The sequence below is a fragment of the Macaca fascicularis genome, chromosome 4, assembly GCF_037993035.2.
Source record: "Macaca fascicularis isolate 582-1 chromosome 4, T2T-MFA8v1.1".
Classification (NCBI taxonomy): domain Eukaryota; kingdom Metazoa; phylum Chordata; class Mammalia; order Primates; family Cercopithecidae; genus Macaca; species Macaca fascicularis.
The window spans coordinates 135,881,754-135,894,961 of record NC_088378.1 but is presented as its reverse complement, the minus strand read 5'-3'; the positions used below and the strand labels follow the sequence as shown (position 1 = coordinate 135,894,961).

At 49.3% G+C, this 13,208-nt stretch overlaps 1 protein-coding gene across 1 annotated transcript; it reads left to right on the top strand.

Annotated features, from left to right (window-relative positions):
* The first annotated feature begins 221 nt into the window (after positions 1–221).
* CLPSL1 (colipase like 1) lies at positions 222–7,710 on the top strand. The gene is given in 4 exon segments (XM_015449504.4): positions 222–390; positions 393–418; positions 6,564–6,686; positions 7,432–7,710. Coding segments are annotated over 4 exon segments (360 nt in total). The 5' UTR covers positions 222–323; the 3' UTR covers positions 7,576–7,710.
* Positions 7,711–13,208: the final 5,498 nt, after the last annotated feature.

Below are 13,208 nucleotides of genomic sequence, written 5' to 3'. Positions count from 1 at the left end.
CTGCCCCAGAGGCCAGGCTCTTAACCACAAATCTACCATGTACATCAATATTGTGCCTTTCAGAGAAAGAAAACATCTCCGTTCCACAATTCTCAGCAAACATCCTGAGATCGGTTCTGATTGGATTGGCTTAGTCTGCCTGAACTAATCATTGTGGTGGAATTTGCTGATTGGCCTAGCCTGAGTTTTGTGCAGGATGGGAAAATTCTGACAGGGTTGGGTGCTGGTTTTACCTGGTGTTCCCACAGCTGGGAGCACACCCACATGGTTGGTGTGCAGGATATTTTGCTGCACCTTAGAAAAGCCGCCACCACTTGTGGGCCATGATGCTACCCCAATGGCTACTGCTGCTGTTCCTTCTATTCTCCTTTCTCTTCCTCCTCACCAGGGGCTTTCTCCAACAAAATACAACCTTTTGGTAAGAAAGCTGGAGAGTGCAGTCACCTCCTCCTCCACTGTCCTAAGGCCTGTACTATTTGGGGAAGTGAGTGGGCATGGAGGCTGGTGTGGGAGAAGGCCAGAAGTGGGGGCAGCAGGGAGTGCTGGGTGGAGGATGTCTCGGAGGAAAGAGAAGACACCCTGGTCCTGGGAGCTGTGCCAGGGCAGTGCCAGGTGCTGCTGCCACAGAGGTGAAAGTGAGAGAGCCCCCCTGCCCACGCACACATGTGGTGAGGGAGACAGGTATTCACTCATGCAACACATTTTTATTGAGTACCTGCTATATGGAAATTATTTTTCTACATTTAGTGATAGGTCTGTGAGCAAGAAAGATAAAAATCCTTGCCCTTGTGGAGCAGTCACTGTAGTGTGTGAGGCAAAGAAGTAAAACCTACAATAGATGCTGTTAATAATGGCATCTATCTCAGGTGATAAGCAAGGAAAGTGAAAATAAGAAACGGGCTAGGGACGTGGTGGTATGAGAAGGGTTTGCAGGGTTTTTTGTTTGTTTGTTGGTTTGTTTGTTTTGAGATGGAGTCTTGCTTTGTCACCCAGACTGGAGTGCAGTGGGGCAATCCCAGCTCACTGCAACCTCCGCCTCCTGAGTTCAAACGATTCCCCTGCCTCGGCCTCCCAAGTAGCTGGGATTGCAGGCACCCACCACCATGCCCAGCTAATTTTGGGGTTTTTTTTTGTATTTTTAGTAGAGACAGGGTTTCACCGTATTGGTCAGGCTAGTCTTGAACTCCTGACCTCAAGCAATCCACCTGCCTTGGCCTCCCAAAGTGCTGGGATTACAGGCATGAGCCACAGCACCCAGCCAGCGTTTGCAGTTTTAAATGGGGTGCTCAGGGAAGAGCTTACTAAGAATGGGAAATTTTAGCAAAGGCCTACAGGGAGGGAAGTCCTTCCTAATGGGCAAAGCAGGCAGGTCTCTGGGAGAAGAGCGTTCCAGATGGAGGGAACAGCCAGGACAAAGGTCTGGGGGTGGAAATGTGCTGACATATTCAAGGAATAGCAAAGAGGAGTGAGAGAGAGTGGAAATCATGGGAGATGAGATCAGAGAGATAAATGGAACAGAGTTACAATATTCTCATTTATTCAACAGTTATTCATTCAGCACCTGCTAAAGTCCTTACACATTACAAAGCACCTGCAATGTGTAAGGACTTTAGTCCAAGGGGCTAAGAAATACAGCAGTGAATATGAGAGCAGAAGATCTGTGTCCTAGAGCTGAGGTGCTAGCAGGGGGAGATAAATTATTTTTAAAACATATAAATAAGATGATTTCAGAGAGTCGTAAGTGTTGTGACCAAAGTACAACCAGGTGATGGGGACTGCTCTGCTGGTGTCCAGGAAGTCTTCAGCCCGAGGCAGGAGCGGGAGACAGCCGGGCAAAGAGTGCAGGACAGGGTGCTCTGGGCAGAGGGCCAGCAAGCACAGATGCCCTGGGGTCAGGCCAGGTGTGGATTCAGAGCCCCAGTGATGGCTTTGAATCCAGAGAATGACATTGTGGAAATTATCTTTTGAAAAAGACTCCTCTAGCTGTTCTGGGAAGAACTGACTTGAGGAGGTTGGGGAGGTGGAAGCGAGAATGGGGATGGTGAGGGGGCACCTGGGGGAGGTCACTGGCAAGGGTGGAAGCAGGGGGGCCGGGAGGCGGCTATAGCCAATCCTCCATTCCTGCTTTATTTTCTTTATAGCACGTAATCACACATAATAGGATTATACATATATAATATAAATATTACTTGCTTTATATATATAACATATATGGTAAAAATTACACCTAACTAGGTGCCCAAATCTTGAGTTTACATAGAAATCAATGGATTTGAATCTATGCAGACCCCCTCATCACTGCCATCAGAACAAGATATAGGACATTTTCAGCACCCCAAAAGGCTCACTCTCCCCTAGTCAATAGAACCAAAGGCAACTGTCTCCTGACTTCCATTATTATTATTATTATTATTATTACTATTATTATTTTTGAGATGGAGTCTCGCTCTGTCGCCCAGGCTGGAGTGCAATGGCGCAATCTCGGCTCACTGCAAGCTCCGCCTCCCAGGTTCACACCATCCTTCTGCCTCAGTCTCCTGAGTAGCTGGGACTATAGGCGTCCACCACTACGCCTGGCTAATTTTTTGGATTTTTAGTAGAGACAGGGTTTCTCCGCGTTAGCTAGGATAGTCTCGATCTCCTGACCTCGTGATCCACCCACCTCAGCCTTCCAAAGTGCTGAGATTACAGGCATGATTACACCGTGCCCAGCGACTTCCATTATTATAGACTGATTTTGAACTTTGTATGATAAAATCACACAGTATGTACTTAGAAAAAAAAAAAATCTGGGTCAGGCACAGTGGCTTAAGCCTGTAATCCTAGCACTTTGGAAGGCCGAGGCAGGTGGATCACCTGAGGTCAAGAGTTCGAGACCAGCCTGACCAACATGGTGAAACCCCATCTCTACCAAAAATACAAAATTAGCTTGGTATGGTGGCACATGCCTGTAATCCCAGCTACTTGGGAGGCTGAGGCAGGAGAATTGCTTGAACCCGGGAGGCGGAGGTTGCAGCGAGCCAAGATCGTGCCATTGCACTCCAGCCTGGGCAGTAGAGTGAGACTTTGTCTCCAAAAAAAAAAAAAAAAGGCGGGGGTGTGCAGGGTGCGGTGACTCGTGCCTGTAATTCCAGCACTTAGGCCGAGGTGGGCGGATCACAAGGTCGGGAGATCGAGACCATCCTGGCTAACACAGTGAGACCCCGTCTCTAATAAAAATACAAAAAAATTATCTGGGCATGGTGGTGGGCACCTGTAATCCCAGCTACTTAGGAGGCTGAGGCAGGAGAATGGCATGAACCCGGGAGGCACAGCTTGCAGTGAGCTGAGATTGCGCCACAGCACTCCAGCCTGGGCGATAGGGCGAGACTCTATCTCCAAAAAAAAAAAATCTGACTTATTTTGCTCAACGTTTTATCTGTGACACCCTATCATTTCACTTATGTATCTCTTCCCTGTCTTCCCTCTTTAGAGCTTTACTTGTCCAATAGTGCAGTTACTAGTGTGAACCCAAAATATCTGAGACAGGTCTCGGTCAATTTAGAAAGTTTACTTTGCCAAGGTTAGGGACACACCCGTGATACAGCCTCAGGTGGCCGGGGTGCACCTTGCTTTTTTTTGTTTTGTTTTGTTTTGTTTTTTGGGGTACAGCTTGCTTTTGTACACATTAGGGAGACATAGTACATCAATCAGTACATGTAAGGTTTACATTTGTTCAATGTGGAAGGGCGGGACAACTTGAAGTGGGGGGCGTGACTTCCATTCCAGGTCATAGGTAGATTTAAACATATTCTGATTGGCAATTGGTTGAAAGAGCTATTATCAGCAGAAGGGAATGTCTGGGTTAAGATAAGGGCTTGTGGAGACCAAAGTTTTATCATGCAGATGAAGCCTCCAGGAACAGGCTTCCTAGAAAATAGATTGTACATGTTTCTGATCAGACTTAAGGTCTTTGTTAATGGTAATGCTGAATGGGGTATTAATGAGGCATGTCCAGCCCCCACTTCCTGTCATGGCCTGAACCAGTCTTTCAGGTTAAATTTTAGAGTGCTCTGGCCAAGGAGGGAGTCCATTGAGATGGCTGTGGATTGGTGGTGGTGGGAGGCTTCAAATTTTATTTTTGGTTTACACTAGCCACATATAGTTACTTAGATTTAAATTTATGAAAATTCAACAAAATTTAAAATTCAGGCCAGGTGTGGTGGTTCATGGCTGTAATCCCAACATTTTGGGAGGCCAAGGTGGGAGGATTGTTTGAGCCCAGGGGTTCAAGACCAATCTGGGCAACAAAGCGAGACTCCTGTCTTACTGGTGGAAGGTATCTGAGTTATTGGCAATGAATCTGCATGCATTTGCAGCAACCTCAATTCTTGCCTCCTCAGAAGAAAGAATTTGACTGAGGGGCATAAAGCAGACAAAGAGACTGAGGCAGGTTTCAGAGCATGAGTGGAAGTTTATTAAAAAGCTTTAGAGCAGGAAAGAATGGAAAGTACACTTGGAAGAGTCCCAAGTGTGCAACTTGAAGGACAAGTGCAGTGTTTAACCTTGGCCACCTCCAGCGTCGCGTGCCTCTCTCCCCTGATTCTTCCCTTAGGGTGAGCTGACCACATGTGCAGTGTCCTCCTTACCCTTGGGTAGTGAGCACACGCAGTGTGTTTAGGAAGTTGTACGCATGCCCGTCTGAGACTTTCTTCCCTTTTCCAGTGGAGTGCGCCCACGGAAATTCATACTCCTCCATTTTTTCTCTTAATGTGCGTTCCCGGGCTCACTCACCCAACACCTGAGATTTTACTGGAAGCCCTTTTTGCTTCTCTCTGGCCCCTGCATTCAGTGAACACTTTTTTTTTTTTTTTTTTTTGAGGCGGAGTTTCGCTCTGTCTCCCAGGCTGGAGTGCAGTGGCCGGATCTCAGCTCACTGCAAGCTCCGCCTCCCGAGTTTACGCCATTCTCCTGCCTCAGCCTCCCGAGTAGCTGGGACTACAGGCGCCCGCCACCTCGCCCGGCTAGTTTTTTTTTGTATTTTTTAGTAGAGACGGGGTTTCACCATGTTAGCCAGGATGGTCTCGATCTCCTGACCTCGTGATCCGCCCGTCTCGGCCTCCCAAAGTGCTGGGATTACAGGCTTGAGCCACCGCGCCCGGCCAAGTGAACACTTTAATGTTAACAGCTATGGACCATTAGATTGTCTCTCCCTGGAGCCTAGCTGCCAAATTGTCATTTTTGGAGAGGCAATGTGATAACTGTTGAACCATCACCTGACATTCCTGGTGGGAGGGGGAGAGCCCTCTCCTACCCCGCTCATGCCTGTCTAACTACCTGTAACATCTCTACAAAAATAGAAAAATTAGCTGGGCATGGTGGTGTATGCCTGTGGTCCCAGTTATGTGGGAGGCTGAGGCAGGAGGATTGCTTGAACCCAGAGGCTGAGGCTACAGTGAGCCATAATTGCACCACTGCACTCCAGCCTCGGTGACAGAGTGAGACCTTGTCCAAAAAAAAAAAAGGAAAGGAAAGAAAGAGGGCTGGGCGCGGTGGCTCACAGCTGTAATCCTACTAGCACTTTGGGAGGCTGAGGCAGGTGGATCACCTGAGGTCAGGAGTTTGAGACCAGCCTGGCCCATGGTGAAACCCTGTCTCTACTAAAAATATAAAAATTAGCTGGGCATGGTGGTGCACGGCTGTAATCGCAGCTACTCGAGAGGCTGAGGAAGGAGAATTGCTTGAACCCAGGAGGTGGATGTTGCAGTGAGCCAAGATCGCGCCACTGCACTCCAGCCTGCGCGATGGGAGCGAGACTACATCTCAAAAGAAAAAAAATAAAAAAGAAGAAAAGAAAGAAAAAAGTTTTAAATTCAGCTCCTCAGTTGCACTACCATATTTCAAGTGCTCAGCAGTGGCTAGTGGCTATTGGACTGAGCAGAAAAAGCACATTTTCATCACTGCAGAAAGCTCTGTTGGACAGTGCTGCTCCGGAATGTCAGCTGCAGGTGGACAGGGATTTCTGTTTCTGTTGTTCCCAGCTGTATTCCCAGTGCCTGGAACAGTGCCTGGCACACAGTAGGTGCTCAGTATTTGCCTGTTGAATGGCTACTGAAATTGTCAGAGATGATGGGTGGCTGTGATCAATAATGTTAATTACTGTCCTAAGCCCCAATACTGGGTGGAGGTCATTGATGTGTGTGGCGGGGGGGAGTGGGTGGGGGGAATGTAGGTGACCATCAGCCACCGGTGAAAGGGTAAGTATGAGTTTTCGGGAGAGAAGACTGCAGCAGAATGAAGTGCAAGAGAGAGACAGGGAAGTCTAGACCACCCTGGTGTGTATGAGAAGCAACCTGTGTTGAGGGCACCAAGAGTAAACCTTTTAAAAACCGTTCAGTCCCCTCCAGGCACCCTCCATCTGTACAGACTTACCCTGGCCCCCACGTAGAGACCGCCCTGCCTGGCAGGAGCCAGAGATGATGGTGGGAACACAGTCTGGGGAGAGCCCCGTAGGGAGAAAGCCCCGGGCGGCGAGGGCGGAAGGCGGGCGGTGGAGCTTGGCGGGGCCGTGTCCCTCCCTGCAGGGCCTCAAGGAGGTTTGCATCCGGAACCAGGACTGCCAGACTGGGTGCTGCCGACGGGCTCCAGACATCTGCGAGTCGCACTGCGCGGAGAAGGGGTCCGAGGGCAGCCTGTGTCAAACGCTGGTGGGTATCGGCGCCTGGGGGGAGCCAAAGGGGATTCAGGGGAAGGGGGAGCCGGGGCGGGCCAGATTCCTGGGGAGGAAAGAAGGGTAGGTGGGCGGAAATGTCCCGGAGCCTGGAATTCCCCCGTGGGACTGCACCTCCAAGCCTTCTGGGGGAGCCTGTGGACGGAACCAAAATGGCAGCCCACCCTAGGATCTTGGAATCCTGGTTGGGGGCGGGGAGGCGATGCTTCACTCCCTAATGTGGGTTCTCATTCTCCAGGGGTCCTCTCAGTAAATGCCGAAAGTAGTACAGTAAATGGGCACAGCTAGGTCTGGCCTCTGCCCCAGAGCCCCGTCTTTATCCAGTACAGGAGTTCTGCTGTGGCCCCGGGTGTTCCTAGTGGAGGATGGGCAGAGGCAGCCTCTGAGCTGGGTGTGTAGGGGAGGGAGTGGATTTGCCCATAGAAGGATTTAAAGACAAGACATGGAGGCCTTACAATGGTGTGTCCATGGACTTAGGACAGGCAGATGGATCAGTGACAGGCAGGGTTACAAGGGCTGGAGCTGGGAGGGCACTGAGCAATCCAGGAGCCAGCCTGGAGAAGGCAGCCAGAGGTGCCACTCTGAGCAGCTGTCAAGTTATCCTTTATCCCTGGCTCCTGGCTGTGGGCAAGCAGGGAGGCCCTGGAGCTGGGCTGGGCTGGGCTTGGGGGCTCAGGGACGAGCTGCCCGCAAGGTCAAGGTCAAAGTCCTGTCTTTCCCAGGCATTCTTTGGCCAATATAGACAGTGTCCCTGCCTGCAGAACCTGACTTGTGTATATTGGAAGAGTGAGAAATGGTCTGCCATTGCCTTTGGCCATTGTCAGAAAATTGGAAGGCAGAAGCTGCCTGAGGAAATGTTCTTCTAGTGCTCCCTCCTTCTTGCTGCCTCCTCCTACACCTGCTGTCCTCCCTACCCAGAGCTCTGTGCTCCGCCCTGTTCCCCAGAGCCTCCGCCCTGAGTGGAGGGAAGGGGGAAGGAGTGATGCGCCATCACTGAAATAAAGAGCTTTTTTAATGTTTGCTGCCCACAGAGTTGGGGCCTGGGTGGGCTGGGCTGGGGTGGGCATGGTGCAGGTTTCGGGGGGGCGGGAGGTGATATGAGGGAGGAAGCAGGAAGGGACACTGTTGGGCTTGGGGTCTTTTCCCAGTTGGGGCATGAATGAAAGACCCCCAGAGGAGACCAAAGCTCCCTTCCCACCCCAACCCCTTTCTGCCTTCAGCCCACTCTGTAATCTACCCCCCGAAAGCCCAGTTCACACGTGATATTTCAGTTCCACGACCTTAAATTTCAGAAATGTGAAAGAAGGTACACAAAACATCCATGTGTCTGAAGAATTGATGATGTTTATGGAGCACTTACTAGATGTTAGGGGCAGCTCTAGGTGCCTTATGCACATGATCTCGTTTCGTCCTACAACAAACCTGTGGGGTCTGTCCTGTTATCGCCTCTGTTTTGCAGGTAGGGACACAGGGGTTGAGCAATTTTTTCAAGGTCACACAGTTGGAAAGTGCAGAATCTGAATCTTCTGGGAGGCAAGAGAAAAGAGGGACAAGAAAAGAAGAAAGGAAGGGGAGCCTAGGAAAGAGTGAGAAAGACTGGAGCAGTGACTGTGGTGTGGGGTTGGGGAGAGAATGAGTCAAGTGGAGTTTTAGGAAGTCTCAGTGTGTGGTGAGGCTTTTCGAGTTAGATGATAGCTCGCTTGTTTGTGCGTGGTGCCTGTTATATTCAGGTTACATTTTGGAGTTAATTATTTCAGATTTTGGACCTAAGGTTCCACATTCAGCCACCAGAACTGAGCCAAACGTGCGGTCCTGGATGTTGGGCTTAGGATGCAAGGGCTGGGGAGTTTGGAGGTAATCTATGGTTGTACTTAGAACACCCCCTTGTAAGTCACAGCAAAACAATGTGAACCATACCTTGGTAGAATATGCTGTCCTGTACTAACTGTATCAGACTGATAACCAGACTTCCATTGTGTTACATGAGCTCTCCCCATTCAGAGAAAACCTATGAAGGAGAGATGGCAAGCTGGAAACCCAATGATACCCAGTGTCTAAGAAGTTCCCAAAGATACCCAATGTCTAAGAAGTTAGAAGGGGAAGGGGAGAATACAGAGCCCAGAAATAAACCCAAGCCTGTACAGTCAATTAAGTTTCAACAAGGGCACCAAGGAGACACCCTAGGAAAAGGACAGTCTTTTCAATAAATGGTGTTGGGAAAACTGAATATTCACATGCCAAAGAATGGAATTGGACCCTTATCTTATAGCACACACAAAAATAAACTCAAAATTGATTAAAGACCTAAATATAAGACCTGAAACCTTAAAACTCCTAGAAGAAAATATAGGGGAAGTATTACACGACATTAGATTTGACAGTGATTTTTTGGATAAGACACCAAAAGCACAGGCAACAATAGCAAAAATAAGCAAATGAGACTACATGCTGAAAAGCTCTGGACCCAGTGCGGTGGCTCATGCCTGTAATTCCAGCACTGTGGGAGGCCAAGGCATGTGGATCGTCTGAGGTCAGGAGCTGGAGACCAGCCTGGCCAACATGGTGAAACCCCATCTGTACTAAAAATACAAAAATTAGGCTGGGCGCAGTGGCTCATGCCTGTAATCTCAGCACTTTGGGAGGCTGAGGCGGGTGGAACACGAGGTCAGGAGATCGAGACCATCCTGGCTAACACGGTGAAACCCCGTCTCTACTAAAAATACAAAAAATTAGCCAGGTGTGGTGGCGCATGCCTGTAATCCCAGCTATTCAGGAGGCGAAGGCAGGAGAATCACTTGAACCCGGGAGGCGGAGGTTGCAGTGAGCCGAGATCGTGCCACTGCATTCCAGCCTGGGTGACAGAGTGAGACTCTCTCCAAAAAAAAAAAAAAAAAGAAAAAAGAAAATACATTTAATGGGTAGGTGTGGTGGCTCGCGCCTGTAATCCCAGCACTTTGGGAGCCTGAGGTGGATGGATTGCTTGAGCCTAGGAGTTCAAGACTAGCCTGGGCATCATGGTGAAACCCCATCTCCACTAAAAATATAAAAAAATAAGTCCGGGCCTGGTGGCTCATGCCTGTAATCCTAGCACTTTCGGAGGCCGAGGTGGGCAGATTGCCTGAGCTCAGGAGGTCGAGACCAGCCTGTGCAACACAGTGAAACCCCATCTCTACTAAAAATACAAAAAAAAAAAAAAATTAGCTGGATGTGGCGGCATGCGCCTATAGTCACAGCTACTCAGGAGGCTGAGGCAGGAGAATTGCTTGAACCTGGGAGGTGGAGGCTGAAGTGAGCCAAGATCGTGCTATTGCACTCCAGCCTAGGCAACAGAGAGAGACTCCATCTCCACCCCCGGCCAAAAAAAAAAAAAAATTAGCCAGGTATGGTGGCACACGCCTGTAGTTCCAGCTACTTGGGGGACTGAGGGGGGAGGATCGCTTGAGCCCAGGATGTCAAGGCTGTAGTGAGCCATGATCATGCCACTGCATTCCAGCCTGGGTGACATAGTGAGATCCTGTCTCAAAAAAAAAAAAAAAAAGCATTTAATACACCTAACCTACTGAACATCATAGCTTAGCTTAACCTACCTTAAATGTGCTCAATCAGAATGCTTACATTAGCTGAGCAAAATAACACAAAACCTATTTTAGAATAAAGTGTCGAATATCTCATGTAATTTACTGATGTTCTACTGAACGCATGTCACTTTCACACCATCATAAGGTTGAAAAAGTCAAACCATTGTAAGCTGGGACCATCTGGTTCTTTGAGCTGTGGTTAGATTATGCCCCTGCTGTGCAGGCGTGTGATGCTGAAAAGCAACAGAAATTGAGAGTCTACAGCAGTACTGGCCGTTGGAAACAAAATGCAAGCTATATAAAGGTTGGGCTCTTGGTCACTTGCTTCTGCAGAGCCCAAAGCCCAACTGCCTACTTACTTTTGGAGACCAGGGACATTTTGACATTTTCCTTATGCCCCCCACAGTCCAAAACATGGTGCCAGGCACACTATGGTCATTCAGTGAACACATGAAGAGGACATGAATGCAGATCTCTAGGACTGAATGTGGCACCAAGAAGCATGACTCAGCCCTGCCTCAGGGCCTGAGACTCCTCCTGGGTTAAGGTATTGAAAGTTTCTCTTGTTGAGCACATAATTCACAGACACCATTACCTGGTTTCCTAATAGCCATTGCCCCCTTCCCTGCCAACTGAAACCCAATATTGTTTGGGCATCAATATGCCTGGCTCCAGGAGAAGGATCTTATTCCCTTTGCTTTCCCAGCATCCCTTGCAGCTAGAGGTAGTCAGATAACCAAGTTCTAGCCTCTGAGATATGAAGAGAAGTCGGCCTTGAGCATTTGGGGAAAGACAAGAAGAGAGCATGGGCCAGGCGCCATGGCTCACATCTGTAATCCCAGCACTTTGGGAGGCCGAGGCAGGTGGATCACCTGAGGTAAGGAGTTCAAGACCAGCCTGGCCAAAATGGTGAAACCCCGTCTCTACTAAAAATACAAAAAATTAGCTGGGCGTGGTGGCAGGTGCCTGTAGTTCCAGCTACTCGGGAGGCTGAAGGCAAGAGAATTGCTTGAACCCAGGAGGTGGAGGTTTCAGGGAGCTGAGATCACACCACTGCACTCCAGCCTGGGCAACAAAAGCGGAACTCCGTCTCAAAAAAAAAAAAAAAAAGAGGGTGTGCAAGAAGAAACTCTCTGCTCCTTCTCCCCCATTCCCAGCCGCCAACTACTCCATGCTTCCTGCCTTTGAGTATGGTGGGAACATGAAGTCAGGAGCTGCTCCTAAGGCATGTGGCAACCTTGAAGAGAAGGTCAAGAGAAAGGCAGAGCTACCAGCCACCAAAAGAATGCCAGCACTTCCTATGTCTAGGCTTTGGATTCATGAGAAATATATGTTCCTATTTGCTTCAGCTGTAATTACTTGGGTTTTTCTGCAACTTACAGCTGAATGCAATCTTAACTCATAAGCCTGTGGTTAAAAGGGGATTCACTGATCACAAAACTGCAAGATCCTAGGGCCGGCACGACATGGAAGATTCTTTCTTTTTTTTTTTTTTTTTTGAGATGGAGTTTCGTTCTTGTTGTCCAGGCTGGAGCGCAGTGGCGCGATCTCGGCTTACTGCAACCTCTGCCTCCTGGATTCAAGAGATTCTCCTGCCTCAGCCTCCCGAGTAGCTGGGATTACAGGCATGTACCACCATGCCCGGCTAGTTTTGTATTTTTAGTAAAGATGGGATTTCTCCATGCTGGTCAGGCTGGTCTCAAACTCCTGACCTCAGGTGATCTGCCCACCTCGGCCTCCCAAAGTGCTGGGATCACAGGTGTGAGCCATCGCCCCCGGCAACATAGAAGTTTCATTCAGTTCACTGTCCCTCACTCTCTGGGCATCTCCACCGAGGGGTCGGTGAGCTTCCGCTTGCATACCTGGAGGATGGGAACCTCAGTACTGCCTAAGGTAACTCATGTTTGATGGCTCCTGGGCATATACAATCTTTATATTAAGGCAAAATTAAATTCCCTACAATTTCCACCCATTTTTCTTAGTGTGAATAATTGGGAAAGAAAAAGGAATCATAAGGGCAGGCACGGTGGCTCACGCCTGTAATCCCAGCACTTTGGGAGGCTGAGGTGGTGGATCACCTGCAGTCAGGAGTTTGAGACCAGCCTGGCCAACATGATGAAACCCCATCTCTACTAAAAACACACAAAATTAGCCAGACATGGTGGTGGGCGCCTGTAATCCCAGCTACTAGGGGAGGCTGAGGCAGGAGAATTGCTTGAACCTGGGAGGCAGAGGTTGCAGTGAGCCGAGAGATCAAGCCACCACACTCCAGCCTGGGCAACTCTGTTTCAAAAAAAAAAAAAAAGGAATCGTAGAAGCGGGGCAGTGGAGTTAGATGGTAGAGTGCCAACATTTTCTGATTATGTGAAATTGGGCAAGCTCCTCTCTGAAACTTGGTCTCTATCTATAAAGTGGAGATGAGAAATTCTCCCTCCTGGGTTCCTTGTGAGCATTTGCTGGCAGAGAGTAAGCTCATAGCAATTGAGAGTGGTCTGACCCCTTAACACATGAGTTGTGTCAGCTAGCTGTCACATTTGAGAATTGTGTCCAGAAAAGAGGTGAGAGCCCAGGACACTGATGCCTCTGATGCAGGGTGACTAACATGGGCCATTAAAACTCCTTACCCGCAAGGGTGTGTGTGTCTGTGTGTGCACATGTGCCCGCTTGTCTCTTTGAGAACCAGCGGGACAAGGAGGGCATCCCAGGTAGGCGTGACTGCTCCCCAGAAACGGAGGGCCTCCCAGGCTGGCTGGGCCTCCTTCACAGCTTTGTCTCCAGTATCCAATCTGTTTGGCCACATCCTCTCCAGCCCCAGACCCATCCCTTGTTCTTCTGACCTGCCTGAAGCCTGCCCTGGTGGGCCAAAGGCCTGATGCAACTTCAGAGAAGATGCTGACTCAGAGAGAATATGCAGGAGACTG